Here is a 24,837-nt window from a genome sequence, read left to right as displayed (position 1 = left end):
TTAATAAATGTTTAGTCATGTATATTATCTTATATTAAAATTAGTTGGATAATTTTTACAGCACTATATATGGTTTCATGGAAAAAGTTTACATGCATGTGCTGGTCATTTAATCCTCTTTAAATTTAAGTCAGGCTCCAGAAGGAATCCACTGTTACTTTAGTTACTTGTAGCTTTACAATATAACTAATCCATTGTTTGTTCATGAGTTACGCATGACTGTATGCTTATTTTTAATGCCCATATTGGCAATATGTGTTGGAAAGTATGTCTGGGATAAAAAGTGAACATGTGTCTGTATCTGATACCCACTGTATCTCAGCGGTTGCAATTACTCCAACTTCAACAAGCTAATATTTTTGTTTTGCACCCACACTGATTAAGTGTTTTTCTTTAGATCTAATATACTCAACAAACAAATGAAGGATAATTGGCAACCAAAGAATAAACCATTTTAGACAATTGCCTTTTTTGAGAAAATAAGCATCATATAGACAGCAGCATACATTTAAGACACTTTCAGTTGTGTGATGTAACATTCACCCACTAGATGGCAAAATTTCTTCAATGAGAACTTTACAATACAGCTTGATGTACCCCAAAAAATCCAAGTCACTCTGCTATTCAATACTGCAGTGAAAAAGGCTGCAAAACCAAATAGAATGAATATATTTACTATGAAAAATAAACTATGAAACACAGAAAGCCATTTCTAACTCAAACTCAAAAGGGATTAGCTAATTAACTTGTTTTTATAAATGGTAGTGCTCTAGACAAACAGGTGAAAATATTCCACATCACAATACTCTGCAGTCCGTTCATGCCAACGCCTTTTTCACATTTTCAGCACGAGAAACAATCTCATTAACAAAGCGGTTGTTTTGGGCCACCACCTCCACCTTCAGTTTGTGCAGTTCTGCTTTGAAAGCCTCTTCTGTCATTCCGTCAAGAGGCAGGGCCTTTACCTTATGCAGGAAGTCCTCAATGATCTTTTCTCCTTCCTGTAGAAGAATCAACAGATGAAAAACATAAGCCATTAAAAAAAAGCACTTGCACTGCATTTAAACTCCACTGCTCGAGTATACCATGTTAGCTTTTAAAAATATTTTACATCTGTAGTAGACATTGCCTATCACAATTTAAAGTACCACACAGACTGCACCTCGCCAACGCCAGGCAATTTTCAAAACGCTTAGCTGGGCCCTAGATTTCACTTTGGACCCATGTCATGTTGTGGCACTGTTCGGCGCTTCTCTGAACTTTCAGATTCCAACTACAAAACAGCGGGTAATAGCCTTTAGTACCCTACTGGCCAGACACGCCATTCTCCTAAAACGGAAACTTCCTTTTTCGCCTACCCACAACTGGTGGCTCCAGGAACTCTCAGGAAACATCAAACTGGAAAAGCTACGCACCTACAGATTGGGGTCTCTACATACTTTTTATAAAACTTGGTCGGCCGTCCTTAACACCATTAAGGAATACTGTATTATTCCAGAATATGAGAGAGGTTTGGTTGTCCCTTATCACCCCTCTCCTTTTTTTGTATGGGGTCGTTTTGCTTTTTTGCAGTATCTATTGTTCATTGGATTTATTGTTAATCTGTCTTTTACTTCTTGGATGTCATTGTGTGTTTTAGTTTGATAAAAGGAAATCTCAATAAAGAAAATGATTATAAAAATATTTTAAGGTCTAAACTATGTTGATTCATAAGGACAGCAACCACTTGCCTCTCACTTTTAATGTACTATTTATTTCAGTGATTTGGCCTAATGCTATTAATTCCTGGTGCACTATATATAATTGTATATATGTCATATTAAGAGGCCACACACAAAAACACATTTTTACAGATTTATGTCTGATATTATTCTTAAGTCAACATCCAAATACATTACAAAATTTACCAAACATTTTTTAAAACCATTTCCTTACATTTTCTATATTATTTATAAATAAGAGCTCGGACAATCTGAATATTATATTTTATGGAATCACTTTTTTTTTTTTTTTGTATTTTCCCCAATTTTCCTCCTAATCTAGTCAGTCCCCTCCGACACTGCTGACTGCGTCTTTTCACCTGCACGAGGTGAGTTCATATGCGGATCAGCTTTGTGTACGGAGAGCCACACCCTGATCAACTTATTATCCCTCGTCTCTGTGCAGGCACCATCAATCAGCCAGCAGAGGTCATAACTGCATCAGTTATGAGGTCCCTATCAAGCTTCCCACCCTGTATGAACAACAGCCAATCGTTGTTCACGTAGCCGCCCAGCCCAGCCGGATGGCAGAGCTGAGTTTCGAACCGACGAGTTCGAAATGTCAGCTTTGGTGTGCTAGCATGTTATCACTGCGCCACCTGAGTGGTTTATGGAATCATCACTTTTAAACAGCCAGCCAAAGCTTGCTATGCTAAAGTTTTGCAAATATTGCAGAGAATAAAAACAGTATATAAACTATGATACCCAAGAACAGGAATAACCTATATTATATAATTATATATAATTAAAACATCTATAAAGAGCAACATGCTAAATCCTTAGCTTCTGAGCTAATTACGCTTTGCTGATCAGAATAAACCACAGTTCTGCAGTATAGCCATGTCTCGTATAAAACTGTTTTTACCATGGCAATGGTGGCTCAGCACTTAAAATCTTGGACCAGTAATCAGAAGGTCACTGGTTCAAGCCCTTAACACCACCAAGTTGCCACTGTTGGGCCCCTAAGAAAGGGCTCCAACCCTCAATTGTTTGCACTTTGAATAGCTACAGTTAAAATGTCGTGTTGAATACAGGTATGTGCTTAATGCCATAAATGCACCATATACTGTATATGACAAACATTTTTGAATAAATACTGATTATGTTCTGCTCTGATATGTTCTCTCAGATTTAAACAGTTTGTTTCGTTTTCACACTGCAGGACATCCAGTCAGTAAAACTGAATGTTCACTTTGACCTGCAGAGGCCCATGTAACCCCTGTTGGCTATAGAGAAGGTATGTTGCTCTGGTCTGATGTTCAACAAATGCTTAATAGAGCAACACCCTGAACTTTTGGACATGTTGGTATTTTTATATTTATGTGGCAGAACAGTAATTCAGCTGGTAAACTAGTTAACAGAGAGCAACATCAATCCAGGCAACCTCAAGCTCCCCGTCACTGTCTGAACATGCAGAAAGTGAACTGACTACTCTTAATCGCCCCTAGCAAGTGTACGAAAGTGTTGCCTTGCAATATGCTGGCATTTTGCCAGGGGAGTACTGTTTATATTTAATTGTACATTTACCTTACTTTAGGGTTATAAGGATCAATCTCTAGACTATATTACTGCTGCATCTGATACGTTAGCTTGTGTTTTTTTTATTAAAAACAGCTTAAGCCTGGTAAACATAAATCCCAGTGATTTGTTTATTACTTTGACAGGTCCCCAGAGGTTTGTCAGTTAAAGGGCTAACCAACCAATTGTTGTCGGTCCGTCATCGGTTAAAAAATTTGCATCCCTACAAACACAGCACACACTTTTACATTTAACTTGCTACCCCTTTGATGAACTGCTCAGAACCTCCTACTGCTCTGATGATACATGCATTTAAATAATGTTAATTATGACTTGCACTTTAGATACAACAATAAATCCAGCTTAGTGGTGGGTGGTAGCTGACAGAAATAAAACACCAAGCAATACTTTTGAAGCAGGTTTGAAGCTGAAAGGATTTATTTTGATCACATGCCTGTAAGAATCAGGCATACCATTCAGCTGCTGTATGTTAAAACAGTGGCTTTACAGTTGAGGTTAGTTTACATACAATGTAGAGACTTACGCTATGGCAGACCTAAGCCTGGGATTTTAATGCATGCAATGTTTTTCCTGTGTCAGTGACAAAAATTATAATAATTACATTTTAAATAATAATAACATTATTATTAAATTACGTTGTCTAAAAAAATATTTTATTTTTTACTGAGCATATTTAAAAAACAAAAAAATTACAAAAACCTACATACAACATACCTAATATTTAGTTATATGACTATGTTTACCCCAATCAGCTGCTTTTAATAGCTGTCAACAAGCATCTGTCACAATTCTATTTATTTTTACATCATGTTAGCCCTCTTTTTTCAATTTTTTATGCATTTTCTCCCATTTTTCTCCCGATTTAGTGTAGTCAATTTGTCTTCCACTGCTGGGGATCCATGATTGCATTTGAGGAAGGTGTATCTCCTGCTCATGCCTCCTCAGACTCATGCGCAGTCCTTAGCAGACCCTTTCTCTTTCACCCATGCTTACTGCACATGCGCCTCTTTCTGCTAATAAGGGTCCTTACACAGAGTTTGAAGACCCCACCCACATAGTCCGGTCACCCCACCCTAGCAGACACGGTAGCCAATTACAGTCAGCTAGCTGCAGGCACTGCCAATTATGCCCACTAGATGGCGCCCAGGTGACCAGTGGCAATGCCGAGTTTTGAACCGAGGAGTTCAGAATCTCTGCGATAGTGTGCTAGCAGGATATGGGCGCCCCATGGCCGGAAATGCAGTTCTGCTATGCTTAATAAGTTTTTAATAATTGTTAGATGTGTGATTTTAGTTGTTATAGTAATACATTGTAAAAGTGTCTCTGCCTTGGTGGTGTTGAAAATTTCCTTTATAGTCTTTGCTATTAAGAGCACGGTCATACATGGTGCATTTCAAAACAGGAGTTTGAGAGCTGGGTTTGATATGGTGTGCATTAAGGAATGGCTTCACCTCATGTGCATCAACCTAAAGTGTCCCGTTGTTGGAGCACTGTGCTACCTCCACAATGTTTAAAAGTAGATGTAATGTTGTTGTGGCCAAACAGAAGTCTTGGTTTATCTGACCACAGGCCTTTTCTTTCTCCATGTGATTAAAAAGTGACTATGAAAATTTCTACACAGCCACATTAATAATTAATATTTGCTTATTTGCATTTGGACATAAAACAGCTACATTTGCAATAACGTTATACCTATTCATTAATACATTCCATTATTTTTATTTTCATTTATTTCAAATACATTTCACTTTCATTAATTTCCACCATATCCCGGTCAGGGTAATGGCAAGTCCAGTTCCACCAGGAAACACTGGCAGGTATACCCTGGACAACACAAATTGATTGCAGGGCTTCGGCTAGCGTAACTTATTTATTTATTAGAATTTTAACGTCATGTTTTACACTTTGGTTACAGGAACAGTAGTTACTCATTACACAAGGTTCATCAGTTCACAAGGTTATATCGAACACAGTCACAGACAATTTTGTATCTCCAATTCACCTCACTTGCATGTCTTTGGATTGTGGGAGGAAACCGGAGCTCCCGGAGGAAACTCACGCAGACACGGGGAGAACATGCAAACTCCTCATAAAAAGGACCTGGCCTGCCCTATTAGGAGTTTAATGTCATGTTTTACACACTTTGGTAACATTCAGGAGAGGTATTTACTGGTTACACAATATTTATCAGTTCAAGTCTTTAATGTCAAACACAGTCAAGGACAATTTTGTATCTCCAATTCACCTCACTTGCATGTCTTTGGACTGTGGGAGGAAACTGGAGCTCCTGGAGGAATCCCATGCAGACACGAGGAGAACATGCAAACCCAGGACCTTCTTGCTGTGAGGAGACAGTGCTACCCACTGAGCCACCATGCCACCCGGGCTTGCGTAATAGATCACTGTGCCACCCAAGCATCTCTAATTGATACGTACTAATTGTTAAAAAAATTTTCAGAGTTTTTTTTTGTTTGTTTTATCTGCACTTTGACCAATAAATTGAACATTTTCAACATTGTACATAATTTTAAATAACTAATGAGCCATAGATTCCTCCAGAAAGTAAGCATGGCACCATGTGTATTTAGCCAGTTTATCAGGTAGTGCCATTATTACCAGAACAAGAATAAAATATGGTAAGTGAACCCCCACAAATACACTATCAAAATGACTCACTTTTTTCTCAGTGCAGCGTCTTTTCACCTCAGGCTCAGCATCCTCATCCACTGTGGAGATATCCTGAAACTCCTCCAGCTCCAGAGCTTTTTCCTGTGCACTAGCAACTACATGTTTAGGAAAATTTGCCATCTCAGCCACGTGAATCCCAAAGCTCTGGTCACACACACCTGATAGAGTGAAATATTTCAGGATCAAAGGTCACACCAACATCTAGCAAACATAAAAGCCATCCAATACTATTCCAACTCACCCTTTTTCACTCTGTAAAGCATAGTAAGAGTGCTGTCTGTGGTCAGGGCAGTAACATGGAGGTTGCGCACCGTTGGCACTTGCTGTGCCAAAGCAGTCAGCTCATGGAAGTGAGTGGCAAAAACACAGAAGGATTTGAGGCGTGTGGCAATATACTCAGAGATAGCCCACGCCAAGCCAAAACCGTCATAGGTGGAAGTTCCTCTGCCCAATTCATCAATTATAATGAGAGAGTCCTCAGTGGCAGAGCTGTTCAAGACACATAAAACTGAAAATTATGCTTGTACAACAATGACTTCATTTATTAGATGCACTAAAAGATGTTTATACTTGATTTTAGTATACCAGCATCCTTTATTCAATCAATACTTTTAATCACGTCTTATTTATATATACACCGATCAGCCATCACATTAAAACCACCTCCTTGTTTCTACAGTCACTGTCTATTTTATCAGCTCCACTTACCACATAGAAGCACTTTGTGGTTCTACAATTACTGACTGTAGTCCATATGGTTCTCTACATACCTTTTTAGCCTGCGTTCACCCTGTTCTTCTATGGTCAGGACCCCCACAGCACCACAACAGAGCAGGTATTATGTAGGTGGTGGATCATTCTCAGCACTGCAGTGACAATGACATGGTGGTGGTGTGTTAGTGTGTGTTGTGCTGATATGAGTGGATCAGACACAGCAGCGCTGCTGGAGTTTTTAAATACCGTGGCCACTCACTGTCCACTCTATTAGACACTCCTACCTAGTTGGTCCACCTTGTAGATGTAAAATCAGAGACGATCGCTCATCTATTGCTGCTGTTTGAGTTGGTCATCTTCTAGTTGGTCATCGGTGGTCACAGGACGCTGCCCACGGGGCATTGCTGGCTGGATATTTTTGCTTGGTGGACTATTCTCAGTCCAGCAGTGGCAGTGAGGTGTTTAAAAACTCCAGCAGCGCTGCTGTGTCTTATCCATTCATACCAGCACAACACACACTAACACCACCACCACCATGTCAGTGTCACTGCAGTGCTGAGAATGATCCACCACCCAAATAATACCTGCTCTGTAGTGGTCGTGACCATTGAAGAACGGGGTGAAAGCAGGCTAAAAAAGTATGTAGGGAAATAGATGGACTACAGTCAGTAATTGTAGAACTACAAAGTTCTATAAAGCTTCAATATGATAAGTGGAGCTGATAAAATGGACAGTGAGTGTAGAATCAAGGAGGTGGTTTTAATGTTATGGCTGATCTGTGTATATATTCTATTTGGTTGTGCAGAATTATAAGTGGTAAATCATGCTAGCCCACTATCACTGAGATGCAGGGTTCTAATCTTAACGGTGCTATTGGCGTTCAGACACACACTAATTTCATGACTGATTATGTCTTTAGAGAAATGGATAGTTGAACGGCCCCATCCATTGGGAATTGATCATAATGATCTTAAAAGCTCCCATTGATATAATATTCTTAAAATGTTCTATACTTATCTATAACTTATTGCACAAAGCTGATGAGTAACTTTCATTGGTCACTAACTTACACATTTATTTGCAAACATTTTGTGTATTAGGTTAATTAAAAGCTTGATCATATAGGAGGCAGGTCAGCACCAAAGCACTGTTGGCCTATAGGATTCAATTGTGGTAGAAAAACGACAGTTTTTATCTGGTATTGTAATTGATGTAATATGTAATAGGTCACTGTGACGTGATCATGTGCTCAAGGTATTTACTACCACTGTAAACATAAGACAGACCACCATAATGGAAATAAGTCTATGGACTTTTTGTGTTATCCCTGACTGTTTCAGTTTTTTATAGGAGGTATTGTATCTATTTATAAAATATGAAATGGTTCAATAAAATCAAATCAAATCAAATAATGGACTTTCATTTCATTAACCACTTTATCCTCATCAAGGATGCAGCAGGTCTGGTTCCACTGGAAACATAGCCAATCATGTCTGTCTGAAAGTCAAACCCAGATCTCAACGTTGGTGGGTCAGCGTACAGATTGTTACGCCACCTGGGCAGCTTGTGTTTTAAACCCAAATGAAAACATTACTAGTCTTGTATCTATCGTACCAGTGGTCCTTTACCTTGGTTTAAGCACTGCCTATGAGATAAACTGCTGTGTGTGATGACAATTTTCTGTTATTTTTTTTTCTCTGTGCTAATAAGCAACTAATAAACTAAAATGCAATGCAAGAAATTGAGGTTAAAAAGCCAAGCTTAGATGCCCAACAGTGGCAACTTGGCAGTGAATGGGCTTTATTCAGTAATCTTCTGATCAATACTGAAAAAGTTAATGATCCCTAGTCCTCTAGTTAACGGTCTGTTGACTGATAAGTAAAAGTCAGTCATACTTCGGTTAATGTTAACAGTTAATAAGGTAATTTTCATTCATGTCCAATTGTCATCGATTATTTTAAATAAAAGCAAAGCTGCAGATCCTAGTGATTGTTTTGTTTGTTAGGATTTTAACGTCATGTTTTACACATTGGTTATATTCATGACTCATTACACAAGATTTATAAGTACACAAGGTTATATCGAACACAGTCATGGACAATTTAGTGTCTCCAATTCACCTCACTTGCATGTCTTTGGACTGTGGGAGGAAACCGGAGCACCCGGAGGAAACCCACGCGGACACGGGGAGAACATGCAAACTCCATATATAAAGGACCCGAACCACCCCACCTAGGGATCGAACCCAGGACCTTTTTGCTGTGAGGCGAGAGTGCTACCCACTTAGCCACTGTGCCGCCCATAACAATGAGTGCATGTCGCACCTAAATACATATGTTTAACCTCAATTTTTCATGGTGTTGTGTTAAATAATGTACTGCTCTGTGTAAAGCATGCTAAAGTTTGAACTTGAAAATGTGTATTTTACACACACACACACGGCTGGGTATTCCTGCCTTGCGCACAGTGTTTCCCAGAGGAAGCAGACCCCAACCTGATGTAACTGTTCTGCATACCTGCCATGTCTGCTGTGCTAAAAAGTTTTTGTGCAATAAAGCATAGAAACTGGGTAATATAACATCATTTAAATAGGATGCTGTGTGCTTTGTGTTAACCATCAAAAGTCAGTTATTGTCCATCAAGAGATCTTAGGCTAGGGAATCCCAGCAGTTAACTGACCGTAAAATAGCAGCCGTCTCTAGCATCTCAGCCATAAAGGTGGACACTCCTTTAATCTGGCTATCCCCTGCTCCCACGCGAGCCAGCACGCTGTCCACCACACTGATCTCAGCTTCATCACAAGGAACAAAGCAGCCGATCTGCGCCATAAGCACAATCACACCCACCTGACGGATGTAGGTGGATTTTCCACCCATGTTTGGCCCTAGAAGGTCAAGCAAAACAACATAAGCAAAGACTAGTACAAAGAAATGTTATTTGGCGAACTGACATGTTGCCGCATTACCAAGAGTTTGTAAACTTCTTAATTAATAGAAACTAAGTTATATGTACACCGTCTACATTATGTGAAACTGAGACAGTGTTGTACCTGTAATGATGTTGAACATCTCCTTTCCTTTAGTTAAGATCACATCATTGGGAATGAAGGCCACATCATCTTGTGCCTCTACACAAGGATGGCGTGAACCCTTCAGGATCAACCTGCCGGTGCCCTTCTCCAGGATTTTAGGTCTCACATAGGGCACAGGGGCTGCATGGGATACGACTGCAAAGCTTACCGCTGCATCCATCTGCGCGATCACATCATTCAGTGTCTGAAGTGGCTCCACATAACCTGTAGGTCAAACACAGCAGAAAATCAGAAACAGAGTAATGTAGTCTGAAATACAGGCTATAATGAGTGAACTACTTTATACCAGCAGCTATGCTGAGGATCTCTTTCACAATGGCATTTTGAGCTTCCTCATACTCTTCTTTATTTTTGGTGTACTCTTCATTTAAAGAACTCAGCTTGCTGCAAGAAATGATTACAGATTATCATTATTACAGACAAATATTAGTTACGCTTCTTATGCATGTTACCATAAAGCTGACATAGCAAAAAGATTCCATTCTGACCTATTGGTGAAGCGCACCCCATTTTTCTGCACATCCAGGGTTGTGAATTTCTTATTGTTGCGCAAGGCCTTTTCCTCTTTGCAGGTGACACGGAAAAAATAACCCATCTGTGCATTGGACTCCAGCTTCACTGTCTTGCCTGGATCCATACCTAAAGCAGTCATGTAAACAACGTGAAGTGGAATATTTAAATTTTAATTTCATTAACCACTTTACTCTGGTCAGGTATAGTGATATACCCAAGACAGGGTGCCAACCGATCGCAGGGCATTTTCCTCAGACACAGCCAATCGTATATATGTAGATTCTTGGCCGGCCGATAGCACAGCTGATATTTAAAACTTGATCTAGCGGGTGTGCTAGCGTAACAGTATGCCTGTAAGCACTCTGGTGGCGTAGCAGTCTATTAATTAATTTATTCATTTATTGTCTCTTTTACCACCACTTTATCCTGGTCATGGGTCTTTATCCGGTCACAGTGAGTGATTCATTGGGCAAAAAGCAGGAAACAACCATGCCAGGCCACCAGTCCATCACAGGGCACAGGCCCTGAAAGCCAAATACAATTTTACTATCTACACACATCTATGTGAGGAGTTAATTCATTTCTATGTGAAGCAGCAGCCACCCTTAGTGACACTTGCAGAAAGAATTAGGGTCACAGCTAACAAGGAACTCCCTAAATGGACATCATGTTGAATAATTATGCTTCACAGAGAGGATATTAGAGACATACTATGCAGATAACAGTAGATAACAGTTTTGATTACTGTTACTGATCCTTTGTTCCAAACACAAATGTGAGAGATAAGGGCCACAAGTGTTGAACTCATATTCAATTGGTGTGTCCAAACAATTCCAGTTTGTCCATTTCAATCAAATTCCAATAGCTAGACTACAACTCAAGATCATCTACACTTTAAAGCTCCTAAACATAACTCTAGACACATGTTAAATAAGTGTTATTCATTTAATTTAATTAGGATTTTAATGTCATGTTCTACACACTTTGGTTACATATATGACGATTCATGAGTTCAAGTTTAATGTCAAACACAGTCATAGACAATTTTGTATCTCCAATTCACCTCACTTACATGTCTTTGGAATGTACAAGGAAACTGTAGAAAAACGGAGAAAACCCACACAGACACGGGGAGAACATGCAAACTTCACACAGACAGGACCAGGACCGCTCCACCTGGGAATCGAACCCAGGATCTTCTTGCTGTGAGGCGACAGTGCTACTTCATCGAGCCACTGTGCTGCCCACTGTTAAATAGATTTTAACTTGAAAATGTATACATTCGTAAAAGACACCTCTCAAAATACATACTTCACTAAACAGTCAAACAGTCAAATTAGTTCCCAAACTATAGCATCAATAATAGTTACATAAAATTAAGTAACAACTTTGGCCAAAGCCATGAAACTGCAAAGTGTGATTAAAAAAGTGTAGCATGTGGCACAGCATGATAAGTCACTAGTCACACCAGCGCCGAGATTCTGAACTCCCAGGTTCAAGTCTCGGCTCTGCTACCGGTCGGCTAGGCGCCCTCTAGCAGGCATAATTGGCTAATGCCAGCAGCAGACAAATTGGCCTCCAGTCTGCTAGGGTGGGAAATGACCGAATTTACCAGAGGGGTGAGCCTGTGAAAAGAAGCTGGTTGCCCATGGCGCTTGCACAGCGGTGAAGGAGCGCAGAGGTTGGGGAGTGGCTATCCGTGCACGAAGCCGGCCTCCTGCGCAAATCCACCGATGTGTGGTTATATAAGAAGGGATCAGTAGACTGCGCACACGTGTCAGCCAAGTCACCCCCTCCATGGGCCCCACAAGGGTTCCCCAGCAGCAGACTGACTATGCTAAATTGGGACAAAAATGGGGTAAAATGCAAAATAGATTTTAAAAAGTGTATCGTTACTATAGATTTGTCCATTTGAAGCTGTGGATCAGACGTGCAGAGAGCGTATTCAATGCAATTTTAAAAATCTATTCAGAAAAGTTGGTAAAAATGAACAGATTAAGGAACTACACTTTGGTCAGGTCATGAAACAGCTAACAATAATCTCACTTACAAAGCTCACGGGCTGCACTGTTCAGGGCAGCCTGCATATTTTTCTCCAGCTGGTCCATGGTCTTCCTCAGTTCACTCAGTGTTGGGTCGAATGACGGCTTCACCAGAAATTCATGATGTTCAATCTGCAGATAAACCACAAAGAACATTAACAACAGTTCTGAAATTAGATAATGGACAGCATGGATGCAGGATAACATTTCCTGACCTGATTCATGTCCAGTGTAGTTTCAGTCATCTCCTGGAACTTAACGAAGTCTGAGATGTGGTCGTTTATGGGTGAAATGAATACTGCATTAAGCATGACCTTATGTTTTCCTATCAGTGGAAAAAAAAATGGATATTACTTATATCTGATAATAATGTATCTTTAAATAACTTCATCCAAGCTATAACTGTCACATGTGGTTAAAGAAGGAATACAGATATATGAGAATAGAAAAAAGGTCTTTAATTTTAACTCTATTTATGAAATATTCCAAACATATACAACCAAAAAGACCAGGCTAGATTACATTTTCTTAAATACAAATATAAATGAATTAAAAAAAAGAAAGACAGCGCATGGCAGTGTGGGGACTTACCAACATGTCTCTCTAGGACCTGTACTAAGCTGGGCAGCTGGTCCACAGCCTGGTAGACCCTGTAACAGTCCTGCAGGTTTGCATTCTGCCGATGGAACTTTTTAGCCAGCCGATTCAGGTCAGGAAAACGTCGAAGGAGGTCCTCCTGGCAGCACTGTCTCAGCTCCGAATCCTCCACAAAACTCTCCACCAGATTTAACCTGACACAAACATATTTAGTACACTATTAAAATTTAAAGTGGAACAAGTTCACAATGCCATGTTAGTGCTTACATTTTTAAATTCTGTTTAAAATGTTTTAGCCTTAAGTGGTTTAATCAATGTCTTGTTAAATGAACACATGGCCTCACCTTTCCTCAATCTTGTTTTTGTCCATAAGAGGCTGTTTGATCCACTGACTGACCAGTCGCTGGCCCTGAGGTGTTCGGCACTTGTTCAAAAGACCTGCCAGGGAATGGGTACCTGTATGATCATCGGATGAACCCTAAAAGAGAAAAAAATAAAGTATTCTATTTAAAAAAACAGTGTAAACTAATCAACATTTACTTTAAGGTTGGCTGGAGGCTGGGCGATAGTTGTCTTACTGCTGGCTGTACAACGAAGCATCAAGTTTAAAAACAACACACATTATTGACTGGCAGTATTTAGTGTATTAATTTACATGCAGCTTTGTATAAAATGCATTTTTGCTTTAAACAAGGAAGCTCTAGCAACAATTGTCATTTGAAGATGTGATAGGTTAAAAAAACCCAGCAAAAGAATTTTACAGCTACAAAGCAGTCTAAAACACAAACCCAGTCTCCCCATGTCCCTTCACACAAGTCACCATGTCGTATTTTTTCCCTCTCATGTTGTGCTGAATTAAAAGTTGAATTAAACAGTTCAGAGGTTTAAGTAAGAACAATTTTCTCTCCACCATGTTTGTGCTTTGCTTCTGCCTTTGTCATATTAAGAAACTGTATCATTGACCCAGTTTGCACCTATCATAGCACTTCCAAAGTTCATTTAGATTTAAAGTCAAAGTGGGAAATCTGTGTGGTGCACAATGCTCAACATAGTGCAGTGGTAGAGTAACATCCACATATCTTGTGAATCCAGCCTACTATACAAATGTATAGTAAATAATAAGCATAACTTGAAAGTAAAAATGACCTGTTTTAAAGCTTAATAACACACAGCACAGACTTTATAGAATAACACAAACTACATTTGTTAATAGCAATAATTCATAATTCTTTCAAATTACGTAGGCATATAAAAAAGTTTTATGATTTCTGACCTGAAACAGGTTAAGAGCCTGAACAGCAGCGTTATCAAGTCGCATGTACTGACCAAGGTCAAATGTTGTTATCTTAAAGGAACCAAAGTTAGACTCATCAGAAAGAAGCTCCAGGTATTTAATGACAGCTGCCAAACAGGACATGGCAATCTAAAAATAAAAATAAGAACAGTGATTAAAAGTTATTACGTTATAGCACCTACATGATGTGACTGATATAAATGGCAACACTGCAACACATCACTGATTTTGTTTTGATAAAAAAGATAAGCACTACTTACAGTGCACCTAACAACAGTTTCAGTATTGCTACCAACATTACTTACAGCTATACAATATAAACCTGTCACCATGTAGATAACATCAGATTGTTCTCATAACTAAAGCGTATTTGTTTTAACCTGTTTCTCCATCTCTGGAAGTGCAGCACTAGACACTGTCTCTCCTTTGCGAGCCTTCAGTAGACGATTCAGATCCTGAACAACGTCTTTGGTTGTAAACTCTGCCTTCTTCCTGTCTGAAAGCAAAATGCCTCCACGCTGAACCACCTGAAACATAAAAAACATGCTTCATTGTTTCTCAATTTCAAGCACTTAATCCAAAATAATCAGCCTCTGTAAGAGGTGTAAAGTTTGCACTTCACCTGTCTAATTTTTCCAATGTCCCCGGCAGCATCCCCTCCAGGAAGCACGCACTCTTTGGGGCCTATTTGCACCAAAAGTGCCTCCAGATTGGAGAAATGGTCATTATCTGGAAACTCACAAACACCAAGCTGCCTGAGAGTGCTATCAACATATCCAATACCCACAACACGCTGCCCATCGCTTCCTGTTCCTAGTCTGATCCCGACCACTCCAGCAGCTCCTTCTCCTACGCCTCCACCACTGCCAAACAAAATCTCTTCAAACTGGCTCAGGTTCCCTGGAGAAGCCTTTAAACACACACAGAAACAAGGCAATGAAAATTTACAAGGATTTGGGATTATGTAATCATCTATAGCTATTTACATGACCTGTATCTGGTTCTCTATAAACGTTTATTTTTAGTTCATAGATAACCATTTATTTGTTCTGACTAGTGCTCTGCTGAAAAGATGCATTTCCTTATTTCACTCAGGGTGGCACACTGAAATGGAACATGCTTTAATAATAGTGTGGTTTGACAGGCTTGGCAAAAGGGGGGCCAACTCTTCTCCCAACAAAAACTAGCAGGCTGCCTTATGAGGCACCATGGGTATGTTATTGGGTAGTGTAATTTGTTGTTTCAGAAACTAATTCCACTCTTCTTGTATATATTCTTATAGTCACTATGACGTCTGTTGCTCGCATGGGGCATTTCATAATTCTGGTTTTTAGAGCCATATTTGCCGTCACATCAGCTCGCTCATTTCAGTGAAGTCTGTTATGCCCTGGTATCCAACAGAAGATCATGTCAAATTCTGGTCCTGTAGCATATAGGTCTTTCCTAGTATTGTTTTTTTATAAGGGGTGGTCTAGTTGTAGCCAGAGTTTGCTGGCAGGCTTTTAAATCTGTGCAGATTAATATCTTCTTCATGGACAACCTGTGCAAACTGCAAAGCCATACAGCAGAACCTCGACTTCTGGCACAAAATAATTATGTTTATCAAATGGTCACCAGTGCACTTGCATTACTGGCCACAAATAAACTAGAACTAAAAAAGTAATGAGATTAATAAAAGCCGAACATATCAGCGGGATCAGATTAACTCACCTTGTAGGTTATTTGCCAGTCATGATCCTTGCTACTCTTGCTTCCAGTCTTATTTCTATACACCTCCACACGGTACTGTCGGACCAGCAGCAAGTCCTTCACAAATGACTCAAAGTTCATCTTACTGAGCACCACACTCTCCAGCCTTTTGCTGCCTGCATGTAGCACAAAGTGAGATCAAGTGGTTATGAAGTATTATGCAATACACCAACCTACACCACTCTGTTTTCTATACCACACACTTTACTTTACTAATATATATTGGTCTCTGTACTACAAAAAATCTAATCTATAATAAATACTTAGTTGGGATGAGGCAAAATAAGCATAAAAAAGTTAACAGTATATTGAAGTTACAGTTAAAACATTTTACAAAAAGCAGAATTGGTAACAGGTGATGTGTTCCAAACTTCCAAAGAGAGTTATCAATTACTTCAAAAGAACATTTTAAAATGCGAGATTTGCAAATAATTTAGGTCTTTCTGAAGAATCTCATTCTGTGTAGGGCAAGAACAGTCATATGACACGTATATTGTACAAAATACAATTAAGGTAATTTAAAAGAATTAACAAATCACAATTTTTTATTGCTTTTTACAAAATGCCAACAATTTTTAAGAATTGGGGTTTGCATACCACTCTTCTGCTATATATTATATTATGTACTATTCTAGTAATCTCTAGCAAATGTGCTATTCTGCACAATTAAATGTTACACTATGTCCTACATTAGTCACTTTTATACCAAACAATATACTGCACTATTCTATATCAGATTATGTACCTAGCCCGTATTCTAGCCAAAATGTATTGATGATATTCTAAAAACAGGGGGCTTGGTTGTTCTTTCCAGCTGTAGTGACCAGTGATTGCATATTGGTCTGCTCTTTACTGCAATATTCTGTTATACATTAAATTCTACATTAGTCTATACCACACACTATAATGCAACATTGTTATATATTACATACTACTCTAGTCTGTACCAACATTCTTTTATACATTACTTACTACTTTAGCCTATATTACACGCTACAATGCAAAATTCTGGTATATACACTATATGGACAAAAGTATTGGAATACCCATTCTATTTTTTTTTTTTATTCCTGTGTTTCAGCCACACCAACTCCTAACATGTGTAATAGTTAATTATACATAAAATCATATGCTTCCAAATTTGCTGCAACAGTTTAGGGATGCCCTTTCCTGTTCCAACACTACTGTGCTACTGTGCACAAAGCTATATCTATAAAGACATGAAGAAAAGCCTGGCCTGCACAGAACCTTGACCTCAACCCCACTGAACATGTTTGGAATGGAATGGAATATCAAATGAGGCTTTCTTGACCAGCATCAGTGCCATACAAATGCTCTTTGACAAACATTCCCACAGATATACTGTACTTCTCATATGATGGGCTGCTGTTATAGCTAAAAGGATTACATAGGTCACTCGATTTTGACAAGGGATGTCCAACAAGTTCATGGTCAGGTGTCCAAATATTCTGGCTATACAGTGTATTGCATTCTATTCTAGTCTATACAACACTAAACTGCAGTATTATTTTAGATGTTTAATGATACTCTATAAACTAGTGTATGTATGTATATATCAATACTGTACTGCACTAATCCATTTATCTTTGTTACCTGTACAGCATTATTATAAACTCTATTATAGGATACTATAAGAGCTAATCGCTTAGCTTCTCGCAGGCACTCATCTAATTCCTCCAGTAAACTCTAAACAGAACTAAAACCCAGAGCAGCAAACGTCCAGACATTTATAATAATCATACTGTCATCATTTCTTTATCTCTCTCTGTAGCAGCTTTAATATAGGTTATAACGTTACCCACCTGACCCGAGCATTTTGATAACCGTGTTGGTCTTAAACACTTCTTTAGCAGCAAAAACAGCATCTTTTCCATGTACTGTGTAATAATCGCTGCGATCGAATACTCTCACTGTAGTGTCGGGTTTCTCTGGCATAGAGAAATAAAAGTTTAGAAAACCAGTTTCGGACACAGAGTCCATAGATAAATTCTGTTTAGGTTGAACCGCCATGCTGGAAACTCCCGCCACCAGCAGAAGTGTACCGGAAGTGTGTCTTCAAACCGCCTCCTTCTGTGACTACATTCATTCCGGAGTACAGATGTACAGATGATGGTTGACTGATTTTCCTTGTTGCAGATGTTTCTGTGTGGTTGTGGGTTGTTATTGTTGTCATTGTTACTTATTGTTTTGTTAGTGTATTATTGTGTACGTGTGTTTAGACTACTCTTTATATACATGTTTTCAATGTTCAAAAAACTTTCATTCTATATTACTTTACATATTTCCATTTTACTTAGACATTTCAAATAATAACATTAGCATAACAAATGTAATGTGGCTCGGTGGATAGCACTGTCGCCTCACAGCAAGAATGTCCTGGGTTCGATCCCCAGGTGGAGCGGTCTAAGTCCTTTCTGTGTGGAGTTTGCATGTTCTCCCCGTGTCTGCATGGGTTTCCTCCGGGAGCTCCGGTTTCCTCCCACAGTCCAAAGACATGCAAGTGAGGTGAATTGGAGATACAAAATTGTCCATTGTGTTTAACATTAAAAAAAAAACTTAAACTGATGAGTCTTATGTAACCAGTAATTACCTGTCCTGTCATAAATGTTACCAAAGTGTGTAAAACTAAAAATAAACAAGGTTCAGGATTTATTTATACAGTAATGTATTTGGAATGACCACATTGTTTGTATAAGTAACACTTTTTATACTGTAGATTAATTCATTTAAACGAGTTTGTAATAAGTACTGTAGATCAAATCCACGGGCTTAAATCAGTCTGAGCATGTGCCTCAAGTGTGCTTACTTGTTTTCAGTAGTGCCAAATAATTAGAAATTCTGAAATGTATGTATTTTTCAGAGATTCCAAAGATTCAACTTTTCACTCAAATTGGCAAAAACAATGGCAAAATGTCATAGAGTAAATTATAAAATATAAATATGATAATCCATAGAATGTTTAATATATGCCATATTGTTTAATGCTTTCAGGTAATTTAGGCTACACAACCATTCAATTACAGAAACATACAGTCATGATTATACAATAAATAAAAATATAAAGTATTAGTATTACATAAATTCAAGATGATAATGTGCTATTAGTGTTATGGAGTAAAATATAGGATTTTCTGGTGCAAAGCCATTTTTATAAAACCAAATCAATTCTCAGTGACAATCTTTAGCAAATATGACAAAAATGTTTCTACTGCTTTAAACATTTTCAACTCGCACTAGTTAAAATTATTTGCCAGATGTTTTGTTGTTTCGTCAATATTCCACCCACCAGATGTTCAGCTTAGAATTTAAATCTCTTCTGTTTCACTTGTCTGCAAAAACACACAAAGAGCTTATCAGCATAAAACAAACACAACAAATGCAGAACCCCATGTGTTTACTAAGGTTCTGTGCATGTAAAAATTATTATTTCAGCAATAATGTACCAGGCCTCATTCTGCACACACTATAACAGTGTGGTTTTGTAGACACAAAGTGCTTGAATGGCCTCACCGCAAATTGAAAAAAAAAAGGCATATCATGAAGAGTAGAATCAGACAATAATTGTATCCCTCTCATGCTTTCTATTTCTTTTCAATATAAAAAAATGTATTAGCTTGCACACACAAATTAATAATTAATATTTCCAGCAGTGGAAATATTCTTAGACTTAATATGATAAAACAGATATTTTTTGATTTACTTGAACACTGTTCAGTGGTTTAAGGTTTTCAATAGCTAGAAGTTCAAAAACCCACCTGAGCCTTTTCATATTTGCCCCTCTTATTTCTTCTGATCAGGAACTAAAGGAGGGAGAGGAAAATTTGTTCACACGTTCACACACACTTTACATCCCAGTAAAATTATGAAGAATTATTAAAAAAATGTATCTTAAAATCCACAGACGCAGTAGCGTGTCTGAAAGATATTTACATATATTTCATGTTTTAAGGTTTAGAATCTCTTTAATTTACACATTTTATTTTTGTATTTCATTATTAAAATATATTAATGTTATAAGTTAAAAAGTATAAATCTTAACAGTATATTTTTTATGAAGCCAGTTTTTGCAAAATGTGGTCAATCAAACAAAAAAAGGAAATTTCTGTATTATGATTAATTTACATTATCATAAACTCAATAATAAGAATAGCTTTTCCACATATTTTTGGCCAAATAATGTAACATTTTTTTCTTGTTATTTATCGAGACAGAAATACTCAGAAATCTGGAAAAGTGACTGACCATAATTACAATCCCTACGCATACTGTCAGGATGAGCACACCAGTGACTGTTAGGATGATGGTAGTGAGCTTTTGTGTGGTATTTGTAGGTTTCTTCTCATCCATATAATATACCAGGATGCTCTCAATCTCCAGCTCTTCCCCTTCTACTACAGATTCAGGTTTGATCTGATCACTGGAAAGCAACTTCATCTTAAGCTTGTGGGAAAATAATAAATAATTTGTTAGTGAAATACAGCAGGCTAATAATTGTTAAATGAACACAATTTAATCTATATGTTCTTACATTTCTTTTCATGTAGAAGGCCAGTCCATATAGATCCTGTATCTTATCATTACTGGTTGTTCGTAAATCCATGGTGATGAGCCGGGCATCAACATCATACTACAAAGAAAAGATTTTACATGGACATTAATTTAAACCCCATTTTGTATGTTAATTCTTCTGAAATCTTATTTACTTACTTACAAAGAAATTTAATGTAATGTTGTCACTGATCAACTTAATTCTATTTTGTAAACAAATTTTTAATTGAATGCCCACAGCACACCCCAAAAAAGTTAGGACGGGGCAAAAAAAGAGTAAAATGTTCATGGAATATTGAAGTCACACTGTTGTAACACACACAATCAGCCTTGAAACATTCCATTTAAAACATGGCCCAATTTTTTTTCCAGAAATAGCATGTGTATGTGTAAATATGAAATGCTTTTTTGTTTGTTTATTTATTTAACGTTTCATATGTTTAATGTGGATTTGTACTACCTTTACTAACCATCTAGACATAAGCACACAATATGGCCTTTTATTTCAGCCACACCCATGTTATAAAATCAGATTTTGCTTCCAAATTTGTGGCAACAACCCATTCTTGTTTCAACGTGACTAAAAAACCTAAGACCATAGTTTCATGACCCTACTGATCAACTTTAGCTCCGAAACAAAGGAAATGAGGTAAAATCCAGTAGTCTGCACAGAGCCATGACCCCAGTCTCACTAAATACATTTGAGCAAGGTTTAACATAAGCGGCTGACCACACAAATTTTCACTAAATTGGCATAAATCCAACATACACACTCCAAAATCTTGTGGAAAGACTTTTATTACAGTCTGAAAGTGGGGTAGGGGATAGCAACTGCATATTAAAGCATGTTGTTTTGAATTGTGATGTACAACAAACTTATGGTCTGTTGTCCACATACTTTTATCCATATTGTGTATATTTCTGTGTAAAGTGTAAAGACCGGCAAGCATACTAAGTTTGGTGTGAAAGAGCTTAACGCCATCCAACATATTTGGCAGAATTTAGAATAACATCTGTGCCCGACCTCTTTAAATTTCCTTTGTCTAGATAAAAGAGAATTTTAACAGACATGTTTAAAATCCTTTTAAAAGTCTTTCCAGTAGGGTGGAGGCAGTTAAAACCGCAAGCACCATGACATTTTGCACATGGCTTTGGATACAGTGTTCAGGTTTCAGATGTCCACAAACATTTGGCCATTAATTAATTAAGGATCAATAATTTAAAATTGAAGACAAATAAGGACCTCAAGACAAAGTTCATGCAGGTTTTATATTCTCACCTTGATGTCTATGGTGTCGTTTAGTTCTGGGTCCATTTTGTAATGTTCCTGAATGATGCTGACAATCAGAATGTAAATAAGTAACTCTTATTAACTGATTACTAGAATTGTATACAAGCTGTTGATTATTAACAGTATACAGACCAGTAATGAATTAAAGGTAACGACATAAAGTTCTTAGTAAGGGTTAGTGTATTAGTTTTTGAAACTGTAATAAAGAAATGGAACATATAAATATTCCAAGAGATATTTCCATAATTGTTTTAGTAATGGTGCTGTTTAACACTTCAGCCTATAATCAACCATAGATCTGATGACTGCAAGGCCACATCATATAAATGACATCTCTGTCATACCCATCAAACCATACATTGAGTGCTTGTGTGCTGTGAATTAAGAATTTGTCAACCTGGAAGAGACCTGTCAAGGGTATTAACGATTTACCATATTGATTCACTGATTGGTCAGACTTAATCTTGTACAACTTTGCAGTGACACTTCCAACTTAGAGGCACAGTAGATCCAAACATTGTATTAATACATTTATTTTCAGTAAATGCCTCTTCCTGGTCAGGTTGACCAGGAAACGAAAAGATGCCAGTGAAATGCCCCCCACAACATGGCATCCACCAAACCAGCTTGCTGTAGGAGACATTTAGGCCTGTACAGTTATTTTAGTTTATGCCAAACATGCACTTTTCCACTTCTCGAGAATACAGTGACTCACCTGATCATATCAATTGTTTTATTATTTCTGTAGACCAGTGCACATGATTATTTTACCACTCAACTCTCAAATATAAATGTATTATTGTAATGAAGGGTTTATGCACAAATGTACATGTATGTGGTTACAAACTTACAAAATCTAGAACTTACTTCTGCAACTGAGAACTTTCCACAGAGATGTTGGTTACCTTGTGCTTTATCTCAACACGAATCCAGCTGTCAAAAAAGGCTTTGTTAAGTATTTTTAAGTAAAGCTGAATAATTTTGAACAATATTTAATTATTCATACAGACTTTGTCACCAGCAGCTCCTCACACTGAATGTTTCTGCGAACTCCAGCTCTGTCAATACACCAGCAGACGTCTGTGCTATTGCACCGTTTAGCCTTAAACAGCCCATTACATTCACATTCTGGATCATAAAGCCCATCACTAAAGGTCAGTATGGTGAGGTTACTCTCTGAGGATGAGGAATGTTGAAGCTGGTAGATTTCTGATAGTATCAGCCAGCATTTGGGCATCACTAAGACAGAGAAGAGACTGGATTTAAAAAAAGTCACTGTTATTGTGTAAGGTACTAACAGCTATAGAATTTGATTAATTAAATGTGTACATGTGTGTATCTAAGCCTATTTTTTTTATTAAAAATGACTGACATATATACCACCTCACTTTATAAAACCACTTTCATGTGGACACGTTCATTATATAAAATGTAGGAATTTTAACATGAATTAAAAGATAACTACTAGGTGGTGGTGCTCATCTGTTGAAAAGTAAACTATCACAAAGGTCTAGGATTATTTTAATATTGAAAACCTTTAAAAACATGTTGTCAAATAGCTTAAAAATGAATAAAATAAACATAAATGTCTGTCAGTGAGTTCTCTTTAAATTTGGACGCACAACCAAGAACAAAGGACTAATATGGTATGCTTTATAAAAAGATATGGGAATGATCTTGACCTTTGTGGTGCAATGACAAAGTCAGCAGCTTTTCCACAAATCTTGACATTTTTTTAAAATATTGACATATTTTTTATGTCCAGGCTGGTTTTATTTACCATGTTAGGTGGTATGACCCAATAAAAATGATCTCTTAATTACAAAAAATATATATACAATTTTACAAGCCATAAAATAAATATATGTAAAATAAATATTGTTCCTTATTGCAGACAAAAATGCACACATTTAATATCGATATACTACAAGGATTAAAGTTTGTGGACACCTAGCCATGAGCTTGCTGAACATTTAATTTGAAAACCATGAGAAGATCTGCTTCATATAAATGACCTCAAGAAAATGCATAATTAAATCTAATAATAAAGAAAATATGTAAAAAAACGTACATAATGTACTAAATTTTACTAAAACTTTTACTTAGAACAAAAAAGATAAGTTTTAGAGAATGTAAAAAATGCACAACATATTTAGACATAATTTCATGACTAACTGAGCAGGTTACTTACATTCATACGTGGATCCAATAGAAGATAGCAGAGACAGTAACAAGCTCACAGAAGAATTCATATTTTTGATCTTAAGTACAGAAAGACCAACAAGCTTGCTTTGGTTCAAGAGTTGCTCTCACCTTGCTCTGATATTTTGTAGCAACCTAAAAAGACCTGCTCTGCCCTGTTTCCCATTAAAAATGCATATCTGGAACGAAAACAAGGAGCAACCTACCCTTAGGCCACTGATTTATTGCTGTGTTTTACACAGGAAAGAAAGAACATAAATTGTTCACTTGCTCCATCCATGCACAACATGTACATGGTCTTTTAACCAGTCACCTTACAGCTGGCTGTGTCCTTTATTTTTTATTATTTTTTACAATAATTGCTAAGCTTTGTATTAAATGAATCAGAAACTACATTGTTGTGCTGGTATAGGTGAATCAGACTATCGCTGCTGGAGTTTTTAAATGCTGTGTCCACTCACTGTCCACTCTATTAGACACTCCGACCTACTTAAACCACCTTGTAGAAGTAAAGTCAGAGACGATCGCTCATCTATTGCTGCTGTTTGAGTTGCTCATCTTCTAGACCTTCATCAGTGGTCACAGGACGCTGCCCAGGGGGCGCTGTTGACTGGATAGTTTTGGTTGGTGGACTATTCTCAGTCCAGCAGTGACAGTGAGGTCACTGCAGTGCTGAGAATGATCCACCACCCAAATAATACCTACTCTGTGGGGGGCCTGACCATTGAAGAACAGCATGAAAGGGGGCTAAAAAAGTATGTGGAGAAAGAGATGGACTACAGTCAGTA

At 37.7% G+C, this 24,837-nt stretch overlaps 2 protein-coding genes across 3 annotated transcripts; both read right to left on the bottom strand.

The window, feature by feature from the left end:
- Positions 1 to 136: 136 nt before the first annotated feature.
- On the bottom strand, positions 137 to 18,018 carry msh2 (mutS homolog 2 (E. coli)). 2 transcript variants are annotated; one of them, XM_063003663.1, is made up of 16 exons: positions 17,811 to 18,018; positions 15,949 to 16,103; positions 14,861 to 15,148; positions 14,619 to 14,765; positions 14,218 to 14,367; positions 13,289 to 13,422; positions 12,939 to 13,138; positions 12,563 to 12,672; positions 12,356 to 12,479; positions 10,281 to 10,431; positions 10,079 to 10,176; positions 9,751 to 9,996; positions 9,381 to 9,585; positions 6,229 to 6,476; positions 5,976 to 6,145; positions 137 to 1,001 (listed from the first exon to the last, which is right to left on the bottom strand). In XM_063003663.1, exons 1-16 carry the CDS (start codon positions 18,016 to 18,018, stop codon positions 819 to 821), a joined length of 2,817 nt encoding a protein of 938 aa, XP_062859733.1. In that variant the 3' UTR covers positions 137 to 818. The 2 variants fall into 2 exon arrangements, with proteins under 2 accessions (XP_062859733.1, XP_062859735.1); XM_063003665.1 differs by lacking the exon at positions 14,218 to 14,367.
- A 1,171-nt stretch (positions 18,019 to 19,189) lies between these two features.
- On the bottom strand, positions 19,190 to 24,099 carry LOC134322064 (epithelial cell adhesion molecule-like). The gene is made up of 8 exons (XM_063003933.1): positions 24,039 to 24,099; positions 22,858 to 23,086; positions 22,715 to 22,780; positions 21,836 to 21,893; positions 20,537 to 20,635; positions 20,251 to 20,448; positions 19,764 to 19,808; positions 19,190 to 19,337 (listed from the first exon to the last, which is right to left on the bottom strand). The coding sequence occupies exons 1-8, from the start codon at positions 24,097 to 24,099 to the stop codon at positions 19,314 to 19,316; spliced, it is 780 nt and encodes a 259-aa protein (XP_062860003.1). The 3' UTR covers positions 19,190 to 19,313.
- Between the last annotated feature and the right edge of the window lie 738 nt (positions 24,100 to 24,837).

This window comes from Trichomycterus rosablanca, chromosome 10 (genome assembly GCF_030014385.1).
Source record: "Trichomycterus rosablanca isolate fTriRos1 chromosome 10, fTriRos1.hap1, whole genome shotgun sequence".
In the NCBI taxonomy this organism is placed as follows: Eukaryota; Metazoa; Chordata; class Actinopteri; order Siluriformes; family Trichomycteridae; genus Trichomycterus; species Trichomycterus rosablanca.
Note: the sequence above shows the minus strand (reverse complement) of the source record. Positions and strands in the feature narration are given on the sequence as shown.

Excerpts from the sequence above, each read along its gene's own strand:
- LOC134322064 (XM_063003933.1), bottom strand. The coding sequence starts at position 24,099 with ATGAATTCTTCTGTGAGCTTGTTACTGTCTCTGCTATCTTCTATTGGA. Across the intron at positions 23,087-24,038 it reads TATTGGATCCACGTATGAAT|TGATGCCCAAATGCTGGCTG; the intron begins GTAAGTAACCTG and ends TCTCTGTCTTAG. Across the intron at positions 20,449-20,536 it reads CCTTCTACATGAAAAGAAAT|CTTAAGATGAAGTTGCTTTC; the intron begins GTAAGAACATAT and ends TTTTCCCACAAG.
- msh2 (XM_063003663.1), bottom strand. The coding sequence starts at position 18,018 with ATGGCGGTTCAACCTAAACAGAATTTATCTATGGACTCTGTGTCCGAA. Across the intron at positions 16,104-17,810 it reads TATCAAAATGCTCGGGTCAG|GCAGCAAAAGGCTGGAGAGT; the intron begins GTGGGTAACGTT and ends TGCTACATGCAG. Across the intron at positions 1,002-5,975 it reads GACGCTGCACTGAGAAAAAA|GAAGGAGAAAAGATCATTGA; the intron begins GTGAGTCATTTT and ends ATTCTTCTACAG.